The sequence below is a fragment of the Oncorhynchus tshawytscha genome, linkage group LG03, assembly GCF_018296145.1.
Source record: "Oncorhynchus tshawytscha isolate Ot180627B linkage group LG03, Otsh_v2.0, whole genome shotgun sequence".
In the NCBI taxonomy this organism is placed as follows: domain Eukaryota; kingdom Metazoa; phylum Chordata; class Actinopteri; order Salmoniformes; family Salmonidae; genus Oncorhynchus; species Oncorhynchus tshawytscha.
Genome location: NC_056431.1, coordinates 73391188 through 73415666, shown reverse-complemented (window position 1 = coordinate 73415666; position 24479 = coordinate 73391188). Strand labels below are relative to the sequence as shown.

At 43.7% G+C, this 24479-nt stretch overlaps 2 protein-coding genes across 4 annotated transcripts in view; one reads left to right on the top strand and one right to left on the bottom strand.

The window, feature by feature from the left end:
* Positions 1 to 23: 23 nt before the first annotated feature.
* rsph1 (radial spoke head component 1) lies at positions 24 to 15315 on the bottom strand. Of its 3 annotated transcripts, XM_024411197.2 has the most exons (9): positions 14856 to 15315; positions 14478 to 14668; positions 14206 to 14319; positions 14027 to 14132; positions 13811 to 13901; positions 1484 to 1619; positions 1229 to 1300; positions 280 to 391; positions 24 to 148 (listed from the first exon to the last, which is right to left on the bottom strand). In XM_024411197.2, exons 2-9 carry the CDS (start codon positions 14526 to 14528, stop codon positions 84 to 86), a joined length of 747 nt encoding a protein of 248 aa, XP_024266965.1. In that variant the 5' UTR covers positions 14529 to 14668; positions 14856 to 15315; the 3' UTR covers positions 24 to 83. The 3 variants fall into 3 exon arrangements, 2 of the variants coding, with proteins under 2 accessions (XP_024266965.1, XP_024266957.1); XR_006083139.1 differs by lacking the exons at positions 13811 to 13901; positions 14027 to 14132; positions 14206 to 14319; positions 14478 to 14668; positions 14856 to 15315 and adding exons at positions 1033 to 1054; positions 12374 to 13002; XM_024411189.2 differs by lacking the exons at positions 13811 to 13901; positions 14027 to 14132; positions 14206 to 14319; positions 14478 to 14668; positions 14856 to 15315 and adding an exon at positions 12374 to 13002.
* A 779-nt stretch (positions 15316 to 16094) lies between these two features.
* LOC112243164 (glucose-6-phosphate exchanger SLC37A1) overlaps positions 16095 to 24479 on the top strand; it is a 29702-nt gene continuing 21317 nt past the window's right edge. The window contains exons 1-3 of the mRNA XM_024411005.2: positions 16095 to 16251; positions 17880 to 18104; positions 23280 to 23361. Of these exons, the coding sequence (XP_024266773.1) occupies positions 18049 to 18104; positions 23280 to 23361 (138 nt within the window). The 5' untranslated portion in view covers positions 16095 to 16251; positions 17880 to 18048. The remainder of the gene's footprint in view (positions 16252 to 17879; positions 18105 to 23279; positions 23362 to 24479) is intronic.

The window sequence follows — 24479 nt, the reverse complement described above, 5'->3', positions numbered from 1 at the left end:
ACTCTTATTAATCAGACCAGTAATTATGAGAGAGATGTCTTTATTATTGAAATGTGTGTTTGCTGTGTGAATCTGGCAAGGTCTCAGGTCTCTGGAGTGGGAGGTTTGGATCCCCCTTTCTCGTCTGCGGAGGCCAGTCCTTCTCCGTCTGTTGATAGAAAAACTATTTTAATTGATACATGTAAAAAAATAAAAAATAATTATTCCTCAGACAAGGTACTCTCTTCACAGTCACACGTGATACACAGGACTACAGGATACGTAAAGGGTCCTGCTCACCCGAGGATGGATCTTTGGCTGGGGTCCAGAGGGACAGGCCCGTGACAGCCTTGGGCTTCCACTTTAGGACCATGGTGGATACTGTCTCATCCTCCTCGGCATCCCCTCTGTCCTGTTGTCCATGGAGAAGCAGTAACAGAGGTCAAGAAAAGGTTGGCCATTTCTGCCTAAAGCACCTTTACGCATCTATTTTCATTTCCTCTTCTACGGACACAGTTGGGATGTTTTAAGTGCAATGCCGTGCTGTAAGTGTGCCGTGCTATAAGTGTTTCACTGTCATTGTGTTAGATCTGTGTAGTGCTTCCTATTAGATGGTTAAATTGTTCAAAAACAGCTCCTTCTAAAGCACGGCAAGCCTCAAAACATCTAAAACTCCAGTGCACAACTCAGCCAAAAACACACAGAGAGACTAGAAGACGAACAGTGGATCCATGACTACTGTTACAATATCATGAAGGATGATAATCATGCAAATATCCTGGTGTATGCACTTTAACAGACTAAGCCCAATAGCATTTTGAGAATTGTTGAGGGGGGGGAAAAAAAGCTTTATCTTTGCATCAATCAACCACTAAAGGGTGTCATGCAACAAATGGACACAGGAAGTGGAACTACTATTCTACAACAAAGGCACAGCACAGCAGCACTCTAGTAGTTGCTGTGGCACCTCCTCTCCTGAAGCCCCTATGGAGAAATAGCCCTCCCCATGGCCAGGGTAGGGAGACCTGGACTTCGGGGCTTTCCCATGTTTACCATTCTCCTCATCTGATGCAGTCTGGAGTTTTAGTCAAGAGAGAGAAGCAGCTCTCTGTTAAGTGTCTTTTGTCATGATCTCTTCCAGATACTTCAAACAACAAACATTTGCTAGAGATACATTCTGCTCTTGTACAGGTTATTTTATCATATCATTGCAATTTCTGCATATGCAGATATGTGGTAGTGGTCATACCTGATCCACCTGTAGGTATTCTCCATGCTGCTCACAGCCAATTTCAAACACATACTTCCCTGGGCCTGATGGCTGAAACACAAATGGCTGATAGTGACCGTTTATATATGCTAGTACACAACGATCTTGTTGTATGCTGATAAACTTGTAACTAAACATGTCATATTTGATTTGATCATGCTGTGTTTGTGGTTGGTTTCATTTAAGTCAGTGTTTTTCCTTTAATCATTTCAGATTCCTTCTGGGCTGACTTACGTTGTTGTTGAGGAAGTTGCCCTGGTACCTGTGGTTCAGGTGGATGAATTCTCCTGCTGACTCCATCTTGCCCATCACCCACGTGCCCATGTACCTGGAACCTGTGTCGTTGTAGTGGTATATACCTTGTCCATTTCTGGTATTATAAAGACAAAGAGTGGTAAGATCAGGTGGGGGACTGTAATAGGAATACGTTTCATTCTATATGTATAACTATTATCAGAAATGCTGGTAAATTAGCTTTTTTGTTTGTTTAAATGTAACAGTATAACTTTAGACCGTTCCCTCGCGTGAACCAGGGACCCTCTGCACACATCAGCAACAGTCACCCACGAAGCAGCGTTTACTCATCGCTCCACCGAGGCCCTTGCAGAGCAAGGGGAACCACTACTTCAAGGTCTCAGAGCAAGTGAGGTCACCGATTGAAACGCTATTTAGCGCGCACCACCGTTAACTAGCTAGCCGTTTCACATCCGTTATGTAAAGAACTTATGAAAGAGATGTGTGTTTTTTCACCACCTAATCATGGAATGGGGGTTTGTTCAATGATAGATGTCAAACAAATACATGTCTATCACTTGATGGTATCATTTCAGAGACAAACAATCACGTTGTTGTTGCAAAATGAGATATATTTGCCTGAGTAGCTAGGTTTCCATCCAATTGGCGACGTATTTTAATGCGAACATTCAAAAAAAATAAAAAATACGCATAAAAACAATGTGAACATTTTAACATCAGAGATGTGTTTCCATTAAATTGACTTGTTGCGGATAAAATAATGTGTGTGAAAAAAATTAAAAATACAAATGAAGTGTGCTTCCATCCCATGTTAAATCCTACTGATGGTTTTGTCACAAAGCATATTGCGTTAAATGGCGAACGTGCCCACTCTAGTATTGACACGTGCGAACTACAGCTCGCAGGTACTGTGCGCAGGTAGGCTAGTCTACATGATGAGATTATTATTCTACTTTGCACATTCTTCCATTGCAAAACTACCATTCCAGTGTTTTACTTGCTATATTGTATTTACTTTGCCACCATGGCCTTTTTTGCCTTTACCTCCCTTCTCACCTCATTTGCTCACATTGTATATAGACTTGTTTATACTGTATTATTGACTGTATGTTTGTTTTACTCCATGTGTAACTCTGTGTCGTTGTATCTGTCGAACTGCTTTGCTTTATCTTGGCCAGGTCGCAATTGTAAATGAGAACTTGTTCTCAACTTGCCTACCTGGTTAAATAAAGGTAAAATAAAAAATAAATAAATAAATAAAATTATGGATAAGAGCGAGAATATTTTTATTTGTCAAACAGCAGTCAAGCAACGATCATCATGTCATCGGAATAAGACCATCGATATTTATTGTAAAGGAGCATCAAGCTCATCACCGTGCTCGTTCACCACCCTGTGAAGTTCTGTAACCTAATAAACTATGCTTTCCCAATAAAAGCGTTTCCACCGAAATTTCTCGCACAATTAATTGTACAGACACAAAAACATCCCACTTTTTCTTGCGTAGTTTGTTTTTTCGACATTTGGAAAGTTTACCGACACATTTTCTGTTTTCCATCAGGCCTGTCGTGATATTTTTTATCCAACATGTACTTCACTGGCATCAAACGTCACACATACTGTTTTTAATAAAGAACTGTACAAATGATACCTTTGTGACGTCAACATTAAAAAAAATGTAAAAATCTATTTACATTTTTTTTTAAATCAGTACAGTAATATGAGATGCTGCCCAACTCGAGGCTAGATTTATGATGCTGCCCAACTCCAACCAAACACTACAGCATGAGGCTAGATTTAAAAACCAAAACTACAGCAGAGGCTAGATTTATGACTGCCCAACTCCAACCAAACACTACAGCATGAGGCTAGATTTATGATGCTGCCCAACTCCAACCAAACACTACAGCATGAGGCTAGATTTATGATGCTGCCCAACTCCAACCAAACACTACAGCATGAGGCTAGATTTATGATGGTTTCGATTTTGTATGTTAAAGATACAGGATTCAAACGTTCCATTCCAGCTGATCAATGGACATATAAACCCATTCTAACACACATCTAAAATCTATGAATACAAAATATTACACACACATAAAGGTACAACATAAGCATTCATTACTGATGAAAAAAACACAAATGCGTTTTGTAAATAAACGCTTCAATATTAATGTAAGAATAATTAACATAATGTTTTGCATATTTATATATTTTCCCTTTATGTAATACAAACAACACTGAAAATCATGTGTAACACTAGTTGACAGTCACTATGTTATGGATTAAACTCATATCTGTTGATAGAGATTGACACCTGACTGGAGGGACGAGGACCGAGGACACACGGATTAATATTGTATTCTGTGAAACAATGTGATTCTGTAGCAGCTGACTGTAACAGATCTCGTCCTCCTCTTCTGAGGAGGAGTAGCGAGAAGGATCGGAGGACCAATGCGCAGCGTGGTAAGTGTCCATAATGTTTATTTAAAGACATAAACTGAACACTACAAAATACAAAACAATAAACGTGAAACGAACGAAACCGAAACAGTACCGTGTGGCAACAAACACTCACACGGAAAACAAACACCCACAAACCAAAAGTGAAACCCAGGCTACCTAAATATGATTCTCAATCAGAGACAACTAACGACACCTGCCTCTGATTGAGAACCATACTAAGCCGAACACAAAAACCAACATAGAAAAACAAACATAGACTGCCCACGCCAACTCACGCCCTGTACTGTACACGACCGTACTAAAACAAAGAATAAAATAACAGAACTATGGTCAGAACGTGACACTGACAAAGACACTGGACTTTTTCTTTGACTTCTTACAAGACTCTCAAGCTGGTGTTTACAGTACAGATGTTTACAGTACACTTGGTGCTGTTTTCTATGCATCGTCATGACCCGACGGCAGACTCGGGGAGGACGAAGGGAGGACAACAGCTGTCTGTTAGAATACCTCATGAGGAGCTGCAGACCATACTATTTACCAAGATAGCTTTAAAAATATATATAGATTAAAACTGTCTATTTATCACCACAAACCGATGCTGGCACTAAGACCGCACTCAACGAGCTGTAAAGCACTGTAAGCAAACAAGAAAATGCACATTCAGAGAGGCCGTTTCTCTTGGTCGGTGATTTTAATGCAGGGAGAAACTGAAATCCGTCTTACCTCATGTTTACCAGCATGTCACTTCTGCAACAAGAGGCGACAAAACTCTACATCACCTTTACTCCACACACTGAAACGCATACAAGGCCGTCCCTCACCTTCCCTTTGGCAAATCGGACCATAACTCTCTCCTTCTGCTTCCTGCTTACAAGCAAAAACTCAAAACATGAAGTAACAGTGACGTGCTCAATGCAGAAGTGGTCGAATTAAAAGTATGCTAATCTACAAGACTGTTTCCCTAGCACAGACTGGAATATGTTCCAGGATTCATCCAATAACATTGAGGAGTTAACTGCATCAGTCGCCAGCTTCAGAGTGCATCGACGACGACGTCCCTACAGTGACCGTAAGTACCCCAACCAGAAGGCATGGATTAGAGGCAACAACAGCACTGTGAGAAGTTAAAAGCTACAGCTGCTGCTTTTAAGGAGCGGGACACGAATCCGGACGCTTATAAGAAATACCACTACGACCTCCAATGAGCCATCAAACAGGCAAAACTGACGCACGACGGATGTGGCAGGGCATGCAAATGATCATGGATTACAAAGGGAAACCCAGCCTCGAATTGCCCAGGGACGCGAGCCTACCAGACGAGCTGAATGCCTTCTATGCTCGCTTCGAGGGAAGCAAACCTGAACCATGCATGAGAGCATCAGTTGTTCCGGGCGACTGTGTGATCTCGCTCTCCGTAGCCAAAGTGAGTAACATCTTTAAACAGGTTCAAATTAGCAAGGCCACAGAGCCAGATGGAATAACAGGACACGTACTCTGAGCATGAATTGACCAGCTGGCAAGTGTCTTCACTGACATTTTCAACCTATCCCTGACCCGGTCTGTAATACCAACTTGTTTCAAGGCAGACTACCATAGACCCCATGCCCAAGAACGCCAAGGTGACAACCCATCCACCACGCTGACCATCAACATGGGGGCCCCTCAGGGGTGTTAAGACTGCTAATTAGTTAATCAAATGGCTACGCGTACTACCTGCATTGACCCTTTTGCACTGACTCTATGCGCACACACTGGACTCTACCCACACACTCACACATACTTACACCCCAACACACACACACACGCACACACGCATACTGACGCCACTCACACACCAGCTCACACTGCTGCTACTGCCTATTATCTATCCTGTTGCTTAGGCATGTTACCCCTACCTCTATGTATATAGCTACCTAAATTACCCCTGCACATCAACTCTGTACTGGTACCTCTGTACCTCTATATAGCCATGTTATTTTTTTACTCGTTATTCACAAAGTATTTATTCCTTTTGTAACTATTTCAATTTATTTTACTCTGCATTGTTGGAAAATGACCTGTAAGTAAGCATGTCACTGTTTTTTATGAAGCATTTGGCAAATACAGTATATTTGATTAGTATATTTATTTTACCTTCATTTAACTAGGCAAGTCAGGGGGGCTGGGTCAGTTTGTTATATCTGGAGTACTTCTCCTGTCCTATTCGGTGTCCTGTGTGAATCTAAGTGTGTGTTCTCTAATTCTCTCCTTCTCTCTTTCTTTCTCTCTCTCGGAGGACCTGAGCCCTAGGACCATGCCCCAGGACTACCTGACATGATGACTCCTTGCTGATGCTCTCGATTGTGCATCTGTAGAAGTTTGTGAGTGCTTTTGGTGACATGCCGAATTTCTTCAGCCTCCTGAGGTTGAAGAGGCGCTGCTGCGCCTTCTTCACAATGCTGTCTGTGTGAGTGGACCAATTCAGTTTGTCTGTGATGTGTATGCCGAGGAACTTAAAACTTGCTACCCTCTCCACTACTGTTCCATCGATGTGGATGGGGGGGTGTTCCCTCTGCTGTTTCCTGAAGTCCACAATCATCTCCTTAGTTTTGTTGACGTTGAGTGTGAGGTTATTTTCCTGACACCACACTCCGAGGGCCCTCACCTCCTCCCTGTAGGCCGTCTCGTCGTTGTTGGTAATCAAGCCTACCACTGTTGTGTCGTCCGCAAACTTGATGATTGAGTTGGAGGCGTGCGTGGCCACGCAGTTGTGGGTGAACAGGGAGTACAGGAGAGGGCTCAGAACGCACCCTTGTGGGGCCCCAGTGTTGAGGATCAGCGGGGAGGAGATGCTGTTGCCTACCCTCACCACCTGGGGGCGGCCCGTCAGGAAGTCCAGTACCCAGTTGCACAGGGCGGGGTCGAGACCCAGGGTCTCGAGCTTGATGACGAGCTTGGAGGGTACTATGGTGTTGAATGCCGAGCTGTAGTCGATGAACAGCATTCTCACATAGGTATTCCTCTTGTCCAGATGGGTTAGGGCAGTGTGCAGTGTGGTTGAGATTGCATCGTCTGTGGACCTATTTGGGCGGTAAGCAAATTGGAGTGGGTCTAGGGTGTCAGGTAGGGTGGAGGTGATATGGTCCTTGACTAGTCTCTCAAAGCACTTCATGATGACGGATGTGAGTGCTACGGGCGGTAGTCGTTTAGCTCAGTTACCTTAGCTTTCTTGGGAACAGGAACAATGGTGGCCCTCTTGAAGCATGTGGGAACAGCAGACTGGTATAGGGATTGATTGAATATGTCCGTAAACACACCGGCCAGCTGGTCTGCGCATGCTCTGAGGGCGCGGCTGGGGATGCCGTCTGGGCCTGCAGCCTTGCGAGGGTTAACACGTTTAAATGTCTTACTCACCTCGGCTGCAGTGAAGGAGAGACCGCATGTTTTCGTTGCAGGCTGTGTCAGTGGCACTGTATTGTCCTCAAAGCGGGCAAAAAAGTTATTTAGTCTGCCTGGGAGCAAGACATCCTGGTCCGTGACTGGGCTGGATTTCTTCCTGTAGTCCGTGATTGACTGTAGACCCTGCCACATGCCTCTTGTGTCTGAGCCGTTGAATTGAGATTCTACTTTGTCTCTGTACTGGCGCTTAGCTTGTTTGATAGCCTTGCGGAGGGAATAGCTGCACTATTTGTATTCAGTCATGTTACCAGACACCTTGCCCTGATTAAAAGCAGTGGTTCGCGCTTTCAGTTTCACACGAATGCTGCCATCAATCCACGGTTTCTGGTTAGGGAATGTTTTAATCGTTGCTATGGGAACGACATCTTCAACGCACGTTCTAATGAACTCGCACACCGAATCAGCGTATTCGTCAATGTTGTTGTCTGACGCAATACGAAACATCTCCCAGTCCACGTGATGGAAGCAGTCTTGGAGTGTGGAGTCAGCTTGGTCGGACCAGCGTTGGACAGACCTCAGCGTGGGAGCCTCTTGTTTTAGTTTCTGTCTGTAGGCAGGGATCAACAAAATGGAGTCACTGACATTTAAAGAGTGCATGGGTGGAGGAATTGACCGACAAATCTATGGATATAGCCTAATTTCATCAGTCAAACAGGTAGGCCCACCTCTTATTTCTTAAAGAGGAAGAAATAGGCTCCAACACAAAGCCACTTTTGTTGTTAGTAAAGTCTAATTAAAATTGAGACAGTTTGGGGCTCCCGTGTGGCCCAGTGGTCTAAGGCACTGCATCTCAGTGGCCACTAGTCCAGGCTCTGTCACAGCCAGCTGTGACTGGGAGACCCATGGGGCAGCACACAATTGGTCCAGCATCAACTGGGTTAGGGGAGGGTTTGGCCAGCAGGGATGTCCCTGTCCGCTCTGACACATTGGTGCGACTGGCTTCCAGGTTAAGTGGGCATTGTGTCAAGAAGCGGTGCGGCTTGGTTGGATTGTGTGTTGGAGGACGCACAGCTCTTGAGTCCGGACAGGAGTTGCAGCAATGGAACAAGACTGTAACTATTAATTGGAGACCACAATTGGGGAGAAAAAGGGGTAAAAATACACTGCTCAAAAACATAAAGGGAACACTAAAATAACACATCCTAGATCTGAATGAATGAAATATTCTTATAAAATACTTTTTTCTTTACATAGTTGAATGTGCTGACAACAAAATCACACAAAAATTATCAATGGAAATCAAATTTATCAACCCATGGAGGTCTGGATTTGGAGTCACACTCAAAATTAAAGTGGAACACCACACTACAGGCTGATCCAACTTTGATGTAATGTCCTTAAAACAAGTCAAAATGAGGCTCAGTAGTGTGTGTGGCCTCCACGTGCCTGTATGACCTCCCTACAACACCTGGGCATGCTCCTGATGAGGTGGCGGATGGTCTCCTGAGGGATCTCCTCCCAGACCTGGACTAAAGCATCCGTCAACTCCTGGACAGTCTGTGGTGCAACGTGGCGTTGGTGGATGGAGCGAGACATGATGTCCCAGATGTGCTCAATTTGATTCAGGTCTGGGGAACGGGCGGGCCAGTCCATAGCTTCAATGCCTTCCTCTTGCAGGAACTGCTGACACACTCCAGCCACATGAGGTCTAGCATTGTCTTGCATTAGGAGGAACCCAGGGCCAACCGCACCAGCATATGGTCTCACAAGGGGTCTGAGGATCTCATCTCGGTACCTAGTGGCAGTCAGGCTACCTCTGGCGAGCACATGGAGGGCTGTGCAGCCCCCCCAAAGAAATGCCACCCCACACCATGACTGACCCACCGCCAAACCGGTCATGCTGGAGGATGTTGCAGGCAGCAGAACGTTCTCCACGGCGTCTCCAGACTGTCACGTCTGTCACATGTGCTCAGTGTGAACCTGCTTTCATCTGTGAAAAGCACAGGGCGCCAGTGGCGAATTTGCCAATCTTGGTGTTCTCTGGCAAATGAAAAACGTCCGGCATGGTGTTGGGCTGTAAGCACAACCTCCACCTGTGGACGTCGGGCCCTCATACCACCCTCATGGATTCTGTTTCTGACCGTTTGAGCAGACACATGCACATTTGTGGCCTGCTGGAGGTCATTTTGCAGGGCTCTGGCAGTGCTCCTCCTGCTCCTTCTTGCACAAAGGTGGAGGTAGCGGTCCTGCTGCTGGGTTGTTGCCCTTCTACAGCCTCCTCCACATCTCCTGATGTACTGGCCTGTCTCCTGGTAGCGCCTCCATGCTCTGGACACTACGCTGACAGACACAGCAAACCTTCTTGCCACAGCTCACATTGATGTGCCATCCTGGATGAGCTGCACTACCTGAGCCACTTGTGTGGGTTGTAGACTCCGTCTCATGCTACCACTAGAGTGAAAGCACCGCCAGCATTCAAAAGTGACCAAAACATCAGCGAGGAAGCATAGGAACTGAGAAGTGGTCTGTGGTCCCCACTTGCAGAACCACTCCTTTATTGGGGGTGTCTTGCTAATTGCCTATAATTTCCACCTGTTGTCTATTCCATTTGCACAACAGCATGTGAAATTTATCGTCAATCAGTGTTGCTTCCTAAGTGGACAGTTTGATTTCACAGAAGTGTGATTGACTTGGAGTTGCATTGTGTTGTTTAAGTGTTCCCTTTATTTTTTTGAGCGGTGTATATTTTTCCCGGAGGTTTCAGTGCATTTTCCATGGCGATTTAGTTGTAGAATGGAACATTAGCTACTCACGAATCTGCTTGTATCCAATAGCCAGCTAAAGTTTAGCATAGAGTCACTCACGATAGCTAGCTAACGTTGACGTTTGGCGCGATGACTAGCCTTTAAACGCGGCACTTTTTCAAACTGCCTCCTGGGATGTAATTCTTCATTTACGTCGATGAGATCCAGGTTCTTTTGAGTACCGCTGCCACCAAAACACATTACTATCATCGGATCTTAGAATGTGCCAATGTTTGTGAACGATTCCCTTCATTTGATCAGAGCACTTTGAATAGCGGGAAGTGAGAACGCAAGAATGCTTATTTTTGCAAGACTGACCTTGGAAAAAGGTCATGTTATGTTTTGAATTTTCTCAATGGCAGTATTAATCTGACCATTGTTGTACCCTCTGTTTCAATATGCTTTGTGTTGTAAAGTCACAAACTTTACTAGGCATGTTGTGAACCAGCACATTAATAACGTAAGTAACGACTGGGTTCCGTTTCCTGTGTAACATCAATATTGCTACATCCTGTCTCCTTGAATATTATTTGAGTCTAAGCCATATGTCTGTCAAAATCGGGTTGGTTTTTACAAATTCTTTTGATTCGACAGAATTGGCTGTAGGGCAGACTGTTTTTCAAGGGAAGTGGGTGACAACTATCGGCCCTCAACAAACTGTTACGATCAGTAGGTTTCCTGTAAAGATCAGTGGATAGAACATTATCTTCACACAAGATTTAGAAGATCAAGAAAACTGATTTGACGTGTATCAGATTGCATAGTAAATCTCAGATGTTCAGAAACGCATGGAACCTTTAGGAGGAGAGCTGTTCTGAGATCATACTGCTGGTGTCCTTTAGGAGGGGAGCTGTTCTGAGACCATACTGCTGGTGTCCTTTAGGAGGAGAGCTGTTCTGAGACCATACTGCTGGTGTCCTTTACAAAGGAGGGGAGCTGTTCTGAGACCATACTGCTGGTGTCCTTTACAAAGGAGGAGAGCTGTTCTGAGACCATACTGCTGGTGTCTTACAAAGGAGGGAGCTGTTCTGAGACCATACTGCTGGTGTCCTTTACAAAGGAGGGAGCTGTTCTGAGATCATACTGCTAGTGTCCTTTAGGAGGAGAGCTGTTCTGAGATCATACTGCTGGTGTCCTTTAGGAGGAGAGCTGTTCTGAGATCATACTGCTAGTGTCCTTTAGGAGGAGAGCTGTTCTGAGATCATACTGCTGGTGTCCTTTAGGAGGGGAGCTGTTCTGAGATCATACTGCTGGTGTCCTTTAGGAGGGGAGCTGTTCTGAGACCATACTGCTGGTGTCCTTTAGGAGGGGAGCTGTTCTGAGATCATACTGCTGGTGTCCTTTAGGAGGAGAGCTGTTCTGAGACCATACTGCTGGTGTCCTTTACAACGGGGAGCTGTTCTGCAAGTGGTCTCATAAAAAAGTCAACAAAAGTCGATAGAGGGGTCGTTACAGCATCAATGGCCACTACAATAGGGCGCCCTGGAGGTTGTGTAACATTCTAGTGTAATTTCGTCAAAGTATAAAAAGTGGCAATTTTAGAGTGTTGAATAGCCAAAAAGTCGTGTTCTGTTTTGGATATCTGACCAGAACTTCATCTAGGACAGTAAAGATCATATTTTGAGATTGGACAGTGGGGTCACTTCTGAGTTTATTGTAAAAGGTGTTGTCAAATAGTTGTCTATGACACTCATGTACATAAACTGTCCTATCCATGAGTACAACCGACCCGCCCTGTAAGGACTGACGTATCAGACTGTAAATCAAGCAAAGCTTGTTTTTCATCCTGAGGTAAATTATGTAAAGATTTGTTCTCCTGTTTGTTCTTAAGGAGATCAACAACATCTTTTTCAACCAGTCTGCTATATGTCTCGATAGAGTGATTGTGATTGGCTGGGAGGTACAAAATAACTCTTACATCTAAAAGCAGTTGGAGAATGTGCAGGTGAGCAACTTACCTGTTCAGTAGAAACATCACGATTAGGAGAGCTAAAATATTCCCTTAAACGAACGTTTCTAAAAAAAAAAACGTAAACATGTCTACCTTAACATCACAATAGTTGCACTGAGTTGTAGGCACAAAATATAACCCTTTATTAAGCAAGGAGACATGGGCAGGGCTCCATATCTTGCTTGATAAATTAAAGACACTCATTCCCGTGGGTTCTGGGACCGTTCTGAATGGTCCCCTATGCCTCTGGTAGTTGTTTCTTCTTACCCCGTCGGGTGTGGCATCTCGTCGGTGCGCGTGCCCCCGGTCACCTCCGCTCTTCCGTCGGCCCAGTCTCTCGTTGGATGAAAAACTGGCACTGGAAGCAGATGAGGCGCTGGTTGTAGAGCGTTGATCAGACGCGGGTGGATCCTGCGTCTGCCATGGAGAGGAGGAGCAGGACCTCCCTTGTCAGGGTTTCTCCAGAAGTCGACTTTGTCCTCAGCCTTGCCTTTTTCGTCTTGGTTGAATTTCTTGATTTTAAGTTCCTTTATTTCTGTGGACAACTTGTTCTGGAGCGCATAGTTAGTGTTCATCAGTTCATTAAATATGCCATCATCATTAACAGCTCCTTGCAGAGCTGTGCGTTTCTCTTCAATCGTGTTATCCATTTCAATAAAATACTTTTTCAACTGGTCAACAATTAATGTCATTAAATCAATCAAGCATTTGTTCAGGATGGCACAACAGCGCTCACAGAAATCATCTGTGCGCTGTCCCAATGATGGTTATTTTTGCCACCTTTGTGAGTCCCTGTGGAATAATGCCTTGACGCACATAATCACTAAGAGTGACTATATGTAAATGTGTTCCCGTCTGGCGCACAGATAAATGTAACAGTTCTTTCGGGAGGTCAGAATTACCCCCCGGCATGTCAAAAGGGACTACGATACAATTATCTTATCACGCTCCCTTTGGCTATATTCAAAGGAACTCAGTAAATTTGTTGAAATTGTTACGTTTATATATTTTTTCAGTGTATTAATCTAAGATGTGTCAAATAAATTATATCCAGCATAGGAGCCCTAAGAGCTATGCATTTGATTACTCTACCCAGGCCCAATTGCTTCTGCCAAATTTAAGGCCTGGCCCTGCCCGAAACCAGGAATAACTTCCTCCATTAGTAAATCCATTAGCTGCTCCTCTCTGTCTGTCACACGCGCTCATGACGGCTCTGAGTCTGTAAGTATCCATAGCAACGGCTACGCTTGGGCTGCTCTGCTCAATGTAGAGACGTGAGAGCGGTTAGCTGTTAGCTACTTTTCGTCACTCTAAAATCCAACAAAACTCAATGAACATTTATTATTTTCTGTGAAATAATCTCTCCTGACTATTTGACGAGGTTGAAGCACTTCTGACACTTGTTATGATCTTAGTCAGATATGACTGTACTGTGCAGCAGAGCACGAACAAGTGGCTCAGCTTCAAAATGTTAATGATCAATTTAGTGATACCCAAGCCCTGCCCGTACCCTAGCTATTGATGAAAAAAAGGCCCTACCCGGCCCTAACCTAAAACAGGCCCTACCCTAGTTATTGATGAAAAACAGGTCCTACCCGATGTATAATGTCGGGCTCGGGTTGGGTAGCAGAGCTCTACCCTGTTGCCTAAATACAGAAACGGTATGAAGGTATGAGAATCTGGATAGCGCCCAACTCTAACTACCTTTGATGGTGTACCCACTCTCCTTCATATGTGTCTTGGTTGGGGTATGTGTAGAGGCCATGGCCCTGGCGCTGGTCATCAACCCAGCTGCCTGAGAGAAAGAGAGAGAGAGAGAGAGGGTAGGGGCGTATATGACAGACAGACAGACAGACAGACAGACAGACAGACAGACAGACAGACAGACAGACAGACAGACAGACAGACAGACAGACAGACCTTCATATTTGGATCCATCTGGGTAGTAGAAGATACCCTGTCCGTGCTTCAGGTTCTGGTAATATTCTCCAATGTACCTGGCCCCATTCTTAAATCGGTATGTTCCCTGGGACACACGGAAATAATCAAGGAAATGGTCAAAGGAAACAACAAATACTATTATTTGTGGTGAAAGTTACCTGGCCAGACCTTTTCCCGTTTTCATACATTCCTTGGTAAGTGTCTCCATTGGGTAGGACAGCTCTCCCGACCCCATGTCTCTCTCCAGCTTCATTTCGGTCCCCTTCATATTCCTGTGTCAGTCAATTACATCGTTTTGTCAATGTTGCGTAGGCGCAAGTAACGTTAGCTGTTAAAGTTAGCAAGCTAACGTTAAATTGGCATTGCTAGCTCAAAATCGGATTGTTGAGGTTTTTTTTTTCTTCCCAAGTTACAGCATACTTTTACTCACTCCAAGGTAACCCTGATCATCATCAAAATCCTCTGATCCAACATCCGACATGTTTTGCTAGTCGTTTCTCTTGGCTCCTGTAAAACTATAAAGTTTCGCCTCTTCAACTCGCCGCTTCCTCTGTTTACCGTTGCCATGACAACGACGGACTGGAGCGCAGACACGAGACCCATGGATAAACGTAGCAAAACCTACGAAAATATTATAAACAAAGCGTCAATATCTTCAAAACTGTTAGGTGTACGTTTTATTAACATTTTATATCCTAATTTATTCTGTGCCATGTAAAAGCTGTTCAGCCTTATCGTTTGGTGATAAGGATATCTCAGAAATTCCTGTTCAAATAGAGCAACTATAAGAATTTTAGTGTTCCAGTACCTAGGTTTCCATCGAAATCGGAGAAAGATTATATGCGCATTTTTTTCCAGAAGATATGTGTTTTTTATCAAGTTGACTTTGCTTGATGACGCAGTACCCATAAAAATTACTTTTACTGTTAAATTCCCGTGTACTGAATAAAAAATATAACTTAATCAAATGGGTTTCCATCGCATTTTAAACTCTACTGATGGTTTTCTCACAACAATGTCTGCGTTATAGTATAGCGAGTGTTGCCACTCTGTAGCAGGCACGTGTACTCTAGCCAAACGCGCTATGTTGCGCGCTGTTGGTTATGCCGCGTTCAAAACAACTAGGAACTCGAAACTGGCAACTCGGAAATCTCCGACTTCGGACCTCAGCGGCTTTAAAACTGGAAACTCATTTTTTAAAAATAGCCCCGACTGGGAAATCTCGTTTTAAACGGTCATCCAACTAAGAATTCAACTCGGGAACTAGAGCTCCGACTTTCCGACCTGAAGATCACTGACGTCATGATTTGACCTCGTATTTGTCCGAATTCCCAGTTGTCTTGAAAGCACAATTGTTATGGACAGAAAGCAACAACAAAAAATATGGACAAAAGCGCGAGATTGTTTTTATTTGTCAAACGGCAGCCAAGCATCGATTATTATGTCACCAGAATAAAACGCTCGATATTTATTTGAAAGGAGCATCAAGCTCATCATCGTGCATTTTCACCACCCTGTGAAATCTATCATAACTTTCATCTGTAGCCTAAAAACTGCATGCTTTTCCGACAAGTCCTAGTTGGAGGACCACACAACATGTCAACGCGAGACTCCAAGTTTACTTCGATAGAATGGTTATTTTATCAATATTTTTGCATAAAAGCATTTCCACCGACATTACCTTTACCGACACAAAAATATTCCACCCTGTCTAGCATATTTTGTTTTGTCGACATTTGGAAAGTTTACCGAAAATGTTGCTCTTTCCATCAGGCCTGTCATTACATGACATGTAACGTTACTTTACTCGCATAAAAAGGATGGAAACCTGGTTAGTAACAGATACATATTGTATCTGATTTCCTTGTGTTATTACATGTTTTCTATAATCCGATATGTACTTTACTCGCATAAAAAAAGGTTGGATGGAAACCTGTTTAGTAGCATATAACTATTGTATTTCATTTCCTTGTTGATTTACAAAGGCATTTTTTGATAATTAGGTAGGACCATCAAACGCTCACCAGTTTCTATGTACTGTTCTGACGTCATTTGTAGACCAAAGTGGAGGTTGGGCGACCAGTGTGACTGTGAATGACAGTTCCACGAAGCTCTGTGAAAGAACAAGGAAGTGATAGCTATACCGCCCGAGTTGGACGAGAAACAAGACGGTTCTTTTGAAATTTTCCGCGATTTCAGCCACGGTAAGTTTGATCATTTATCCCTCCATGTGTGTGAATTGATAGGGTCGGCGATTTTCCACAGATAGACCGCTGTTTTTGTCTTAGTATCGAGGGCACGAGGATGAGCAGAAAGTGAAGCCATGGATATTTGAACACAATGGTTTAAACAAAGAGCTGTCGGATACATTGTAAGGAGGATTCTTCATCTAAAACCATTGTATCTTTCGACTGGAGTATCGATTTGGTTACAATGATGCTGATGATCATAATGATTGGGAACATTGATGTATGTGACTATCAAGCAAACTGGCAAATGTCCTACAGCAGGCTTCTCTCTCTTTGATGTCTGCCACACTGGGAAGTCAAATGTGTTTTCACTGTTTTTACCACAGTCCAAGAAAATGGTAAAACAACAGTATTGGGCTCTGTATAACAATCTCAATTTGAATGAAAAGCCTGGTCCAGTTGATGTGCCATCCAAGATTCCACGTATGAGGTTTTGCTATAAACTGTAGCCAACTGTAGGCCGCTGTACTGTATAGGCCAAATATTTTTGGGGAAATGGTGTTTAAGTTTTAGTCATTTAGCAGACGCTCTTATACAGAGCGATTTACCTTAGTGAGTGAATACATTTTACTACTTGTCTCCCATGGGAATGGGAAACTATTGAAAGTTTTGGTATGTAGAATTAATCAATTAAACTTACAAAATGATGACAGTGACCATATCAGTAGTGTAAATGACTAATGTCGTGGCAGAGGCTCATGACAGAGTTAAATAGTATGCATAGTTTAGCAAGCCAAGCTGTCGATATACACAGTTGGTGGTTCAGTGCTTGGCAACGTCATGTTCCCAGACCAAGATTCTGGCATAGAAGGGTACTGGTATTCATGCTACATGTGATCCCCAGAGCATTAAGCAGAAGTTGTATGAATGTGAGCAATATCTCTGATACCCCCAATGAGATGAGTGGCTATGGAAAGTTTACTGTATCCTACTATGCCTTTCTGGAGAGTTGTTCCGTGTCATTTCAACAAGCCATCACACACACCCTCTTAGATAATTCAGAACTAGTTTCTGTAGTTAGAAACAGGTCATATTGACATTCCTGAGGGGGAAAAAAATATTTTCAACAAAATAACAATAAAGAAGGATAAAACTGAATTGCTTTCGTCGAGGACTAGCTAGAAATGTGAGAATGACCACACAACAGGTCAAAACCTGGTACTTTCACACTATTTAATGGTAAATAATGCAAGTGACTTCAATGACACATTTCTCTGAACAGGGGGGAAAAAAGGACATCACCAGATTCACAGGGAATAGATTACATAATATGGAGAAGCAATACTCCAAGCCACAGGTTCATATGACTTGTCAAACAGAATTTGTTTCTCAGAGATCAAATTATATTTCAACAAAATAAGGTTTCACAAAAGGTCATTGTATCGGTTACTAACTACAAAAACAATCTGAGATGGTTGGTGTCAAACCTCTTTCTTGTGATTTTTGAGGTGGAAGGACCCTGGACAGATACATGCACAAAGTATACGTTCGAGAACGTACACTATAGAAATGGAACGGAGAGAGATGCCATCTTCAGATGTCCTGCTGTGTTTAAAACTCTTGAATTATTTTGCCCCGTACAGGAGAATACAGCTTCTGAGGGGATGTTCCTGCAGCCTCTTGGTCATGTTTCCTGGGCCTTGCATTAAGCTCACAGAATGGAGCTGTAGGTCTGCGTGTTGGTCATCATCATCATCATCATCGCTGTGAGACCTGCCTGTCTGACTGCCCAGTGCCTGTTATCGACAAATCATGGCCCCCGTGCCACCTGGCATCCGTTTCCTGGCATCCTTCAACAGAGATCAGTGGTGAGTTTTGTTTTGTCTGTGTCTGTCCTTCTGCCCTCCCGTCTGTCCACCTTCTGGCCTGTGTCTGTCCTTCTATCCTGCCCATCTGTCCACCTTCTGGCCTGTGTTTGTCCTTCTATCCCGCCCGTCTGTCCACCTTCTGGCCTGTGTCTGTCCTTCTATCCCGCCCGTCTGTCCACCTTCTGGCCTGTGTCTGTCCTTCTATCCCGCCCGTCTGTGCACCTTCTGGCCTGTGTCTGTCCTTCTATCCCGGCCCATCTGTCCACCTTCTGGCCTGTGTCTGTCCTTCTATCCGGCCCATCTGTCCACCTTCTGGCCTGTGTCTGTCCTTCTATCCCGCCCATCTGTCCACCTTCTGGCCTGTGTCTGTCCTTCTATCCCGCCCGTCTGTCCACCTTCTGGCCTGTGTCTGTCTTGTCTGTACGTCTATCTGCCTGTCTGTCTTTTTGTCTCTGTCTTTCAGATCAAAATGCACTCTGTCATAAGTAGTTCATCAATTAATTAATCTAGATGGCAATGTCGTCAGAACAATATGAGTGGGTCAGGGCTAATGACTTGCTTTTGGTTGGTGACATTTGGTTCAAGAAGCAGGCTGTCCTCCTCTGACAAGTAAGCCCACTATTCATGTCCCTCTTGTAATCAAACCAGATATTCGTGTTTCTGTTTTATAATTCCACAGAGTCCTGTCTGTCCACTTGGGTTGTGTGCTTGTCTTGACATTCTTTAGGGTGAAAAGTGAGTGAAGGATACACAGCCCATCATTCTGTTGGTTTGTGCTACTCTGTTTATGGGGATTTTGCCTCTGCGGGATCTTGCTCACACTTGGACTTAGTTGTAAATGGTTGATTACTTATTATATCAGGGCTCAAGCCACACTATACCTGTGTGTGTGACCCTAGTGTCAGTGTACTGTATGTGCCTTGTCTTGCGCCTGTTTGTGCTGCCCGTATCAATTTTATATTTAGTCCAATATAATTATGTGTGCGAGACAGGGAATTGGCCGTGCCACAGAGAGAGAGAGCACTGTGCTAACAACAGACATCCCATAGATCATGTAGTGTATAGGGCTTACAGCTGTAAATGATAGGTACGCACCATCTATGTGACGTTGGCCCAGAATACTTGCAGGCAGGTTAATGATTACTGAACAGCTTCTATCCCCAAGCCTTAAGACTGTTAAATGGTTAACCAAATAGCTACCTGGACTATCTGCATTGACCCTTTCTACACTAACTCTTTTGACTCATCACACACTGCTGCTACTGTTTATTATCTATCCTGTTGCCTAGTCACTTTCATCCTAGTTATATGCACATTGTCTCAGTACTGGTACCCCGTGGATCGTTACTCATTGTTCACTTATTATTGCATGTTATTACTTTTCTATTATTTCTCTATTTTCTTTCTCTCTGCATTGTTGGGAAGGACCTGTAAGTAAGCATTTCACTGTTAGTCTACACCTGTTGCTTATCCCATTCATTATTAGGGCCAAGAATTGTTCCTTGTCAAGTCACGTGATTACTTCTATTATCAGTAGAACTATAGTCAAAGGTCAAACTGAAAAAGAGTGGAGAACCAAGTTGTTAACCTGAATCTTCATAGGAGTATTACACTTTGAAGTATTTCTTTGAACTCTCCCACATTCCATTGCATTCCGACTGACAGTTATTCCGTGTGAGTGGCATGCTGAAGTCAAGGTTGTAGACCTTTTGTCCTGTGTGGCTGTAGCCACTCTCTGTCTGGTGTTCTCAGAGCGGTGGAGCTGGGACAGTGGTGGTGTTCTGTGTTGTCACAGAGCCACTGACGTGTTTTACACTAAATTACTGCTGACAGGGAAGACACTGCCAGTGTCCTAACTGTCTCATTTCTGTCCTGCCTTGGGAGAGAACACAACCCCCTTTCCACTAGACACACACACACACACACACAGATATAAACACACACATGCTGCCCAGCTATTGTGAGTGTACATAGGCAATCAGGGATTCTTCCCTCTGACTGCTTTCCTCCCCTTAGCAACTGGTCTCTAGGGCTGGTTTATGGTGGTGTGACTTAACCTGCCATAAGTGTCTGTTTCAGGCTTGATCAGGGGAAGACCCACGTCAGGGTGGCTGTGTTTGGCTAGGTCAGGGGTGAACCCACGTCAGGGTGGCTGTGTTTGGCTAGGTCAGGGGTGAACCCATGTCGGGGTGGCTGTGTTTGGTTAGGTCAGGGGTGAAACCCACGTCAGGATGGCTGTGTTTGGCTAGGTCAGGGGTGAACCCACGTCAGGGTGGCTGTGTTTGGTTAGGTCAGGGGTGAACACACGTCAGGGTCTGTCGAACTCAACTTGTTGGCCCTTTGCACAAGTCCACCAGGAAATAACTGATGAGTGGGAAATCTACAAAAACAGGACTTCATGGTTTTTATTATACTCACCTGCTCTCGCTGGGTTTATTATGCTCACCGGTGATGTGAGTAATGACCATGAAAACATGCCAGACTGGTTATACAGTTGAAGTCGGAAGTTTACATACACTTAGATTGGAGTCATTAACTCGTTTTTCAACCACTCCAGAAATTTCGTTTTGGCAAGTCTGTTAGGACATCTTCTTTGTGCATGACACAAGTATTTTTTTCCAACAATTGTTTACAGACCGATTATTTCACTTCTAATTCACTGTATAACAATTCCAATGGGTCAGAAGTTTACATACTCTAAGTTGACTGTGCCTTTAAACAGCTTGGAAAATTTCAGAAATGTATGTAATGGCTTTAGAAGCCTCTGATAGGCTAATTGACATAATTTGAGTCAATTGGAGGTGTACCTGTACATGTATTTCAAGGTCTACCTTCAAAGTCAGTGCCTCTTTGCTTGACATCAATGGAAAATCAAACGAAATCAGCCAGACATCAGAAAAAGATTGTAGACATCCAAAAGTCTGGTTCATACTTGGGAGCAGTTTCCAAACGCCTGAAGCTACCACGTTCATCTGAACAAACAATAGTATAAACACCATGTGACCACGTAGCCATCATACCGCTCAGGAAGGAGACGCGTTCTGTCTCTTAGAGATGAATGTACTTTGGTGCGAAAAGTGCAAATCAATCCCAGAACAACAGCAAAGGACCTTGTGAAGATGCTGGAGGAAACCGGTACAAAAGTATCTGTATCCACAGTAAAACGAGTCCTATATCGACATAACCTGAAAAGCCGTTCTGCAAGGAAGAAGCCACTGCTCCAAAACCGCCATAAAAAAGCCAGACAACAGTTTGCAACTGCACATGGGGACAAAGATCGTACTTTTTGGAGAAATGTCCTCTGGTCTGATGAAACAAAAATAGAACTGTTTGGCCATAATGACCATCGTTATGTTTGGAGGAGAAAGGGGGAGGCTTGCAAGCTGAAGAACACCATCCCAACCGTGAAGCATGGGGGTGGCAGCATCATGTTGTGGTGGTGCTTTGCTGCAGTCTGGTGCACTTCACAAAATAGATGGAATCATGAGGCAGGAAAATTATGTGGATATATTGAAGCAACATCTCAGGACATCAGTCAGGAAGTTAAAGCTTGGTCGCAAATGGATCTTCCAAATGGACAATGACCCCAAGCATACTTCCAAAGTTGTGGCAAAATGGCTTACGGTCAACAAAGTCAAGGTATTGGAGTGGCCATCACAAAGCCCTGACGTCAATACTATTGAACATTTGTGGACAGAACTGAAAAAGTGTGTGTGAGCAGGGAGGCCTACTTACCTGACTCAGTTACACCAGCTCTGTTTGGAGGAATGGGCCAAAATTCACCCAACTTTTTGTGGGAAGCTTGTGGAAGGCTACCTGAAACGTTTGACCCAAGTTAAACAATTTGAAGGCAATTCTACCAAATACTAATTAAGAGTATGTAAACTTCTGACCCACTGGAAATGTGATGAGGGATATAAAAGCTGAAATAAATCATTCTCTCTACTGTTATTGACATTTCACATTCTTAAAATAAAGTGATCCTAAGACAGGGAATTTGTACTAGGATTAAATGTCAGGAATTGTGAAAAACCGAGTTTAAATGTACTTGGCTAAGGTGTATATAAACTTCTGACTTCAACTGTAGCTACTGTGTGTTCAACATGTATACAATTCTTCTGGTTTTATCTAACTCGTTTTGAGATATTTGACCTTGCCTTGTTGACATCTAGGTCATCACCCTCTGATATCTGCGATGTTGTAGACGATAACCATCTGATTTCATGTTGGTTAACCTGCATGAGCAGCATTTTGAAGTTGTGATGCACGGATAGGTCAACAGAGAGCTTTCTGATGAAGAACTGCACAACTTTTCATGACGCTGACAGGCGATGGGTGTACAGGGCATTCGGAAAGTATTTGGACCCCTTGATCTTTTCCACGTTTTTGTTACATTACAGCCTTATTCTGAAATTATTTAAATAGTTTTTTCCCCCTCATCAACCTACACACAATACCCCATAATGACAAAGCAAAAACAGTTTTTTTTTTTTTAAATTCCAAATGGATTTTTTTTTTTAAAAAGAACTGAAATATCACATTTGCTGAAGTATTCAGACCCTTTACTCTGTACTTGTTGAAGCACCTTTGGCAGCTAGTACAACCTTGAGTCTTCTTGGGTATGATGCTACAACCTTGGCAAACCTGTATTTGGGGAGCTTCTCCCGTTACTCTCTGCAGGTCTTCTTAACCCTTGTCAGGTTGGATTGAGTGTCGCTGCACAGCTATTTTCAGGTCTCTCCAGAAATGTTTGATCGAATTTTATAAAAAGGCTAACGTAACAAAATGTGTAAAAAGGGAAGGGGTCTGAATACTTTCCAAATGCACTGTATATCTCACCCTGAATCAGTGGATGAATGCCACCCACTGACTACCTCCCCTCCAGTCCCTTACTGATGCCCCCTGTGTTGTCTCCCTGTAGGTACAGAGCCTCCAGTCCCTTACTGATGCCACCTGTGTTGTCTCCCTGTAGGTACAGAACCTCCAGTCCCTTACTGATGCCCCCTGTGTTGTCTCCTGTAGGTACAGAGCCTCCAGTCCCTTACTGATGCCCCCTGTGTTGTCTCCCTGTAGGTACAGAGCCTCCAGTCCCTTACTGATGCCCCCTGTGTTGTCTCCCTGTAGGTACAGAGCCTCCAGTCCCTTACTGATACCCCCTGTGTTGTCTCCCTGTAGGTACAGAGCCTTCACCTTTGGCCTCACCTTCCTGCTGTACACCAGCTTCCACCTGTCCAGAAAACCCATCAGCATTGTCAAGGTAACACATACAGACACTGATGTATTCCTATAGGGAATTCACTGTATTACACTGGCATGTTGCATAAACAGAGACTTACTTACTTACTATACACTCGTCTCCACACACTATATATACATGTTATCAGCACAGGTGGTATTGTAACCTGGTCAGCATGACCTCTATGTGGTTCAGCCTGCTACTATAACCTGGTCAGCATGACCTCAATGTGGTTTAGCCTGCTACTATAACCTGGTCAGCATGACCTCAATGTGGTTTAGCCACGCACATTGACTCGGTACCGGTACCCCCTATATATAGCCTCGTTATTTTATTCTTGTGTTACTTTTTATTTGATTTCTTACTTAATAAGAAAATATTGACAAAAAAATTAACTCTTTCTTTCATTGTTTCTTAAAACTACATTGTTGGTAAAGGGCTTGTAAGTAAGAATTTCAGGTAAGGTTGTTGTACCTGTTGTATTCGGGGCATATGACAAATACAATTTGATTTGAATGCTAATTGGATGAAAGCTGTGGTATATCAGACCGTATACCACTGGTATGAATAGGAAAAGATACGCCAGTAACCAGGTTATAATAGCAATAAGGCACCGCGGGGCTTTGTGGTAAATGTCTGTTTTCAGGCACTCCGTGATGCGTTGTGCGTTACAACAGCCCTTACACGGAACCCAAACCGGCTGCCCGCAAGCGCTATCATGCATACATTTATTTTGTCCCCCTACACCAAACGCGATCACAACACGCAGGTTAAAATATCAAAACAAACTCTGAACCAATGACATTAATTTGGGACAGGTTAGCTTGCTGTTGCTAGCTAAAAGCAGCTTGCTGTTTAAACATTTGTAGCTTGCTGTTGCTAGCTAATTTGTCCTATTTAGCTAGCTTGCTGTTGCTAGCTAATTTGTCCTATTTAGCTGGCTTGCTGTTTCTAGCTAATTTGTCCTATTTAGCTAGCTTGCTGTTGCTAGCTAATTTGTCCTGGGATATAAACATTGAGTTGTTATTTTACCTGAACTGCACAAGATCTTCTACTCCGACAAATTAATCCACACATAAAACGGCCAACCGAATCGTTTCTAGTCATCTCTCCTCCTTCCAGGCTTTTTCATCGTTGAA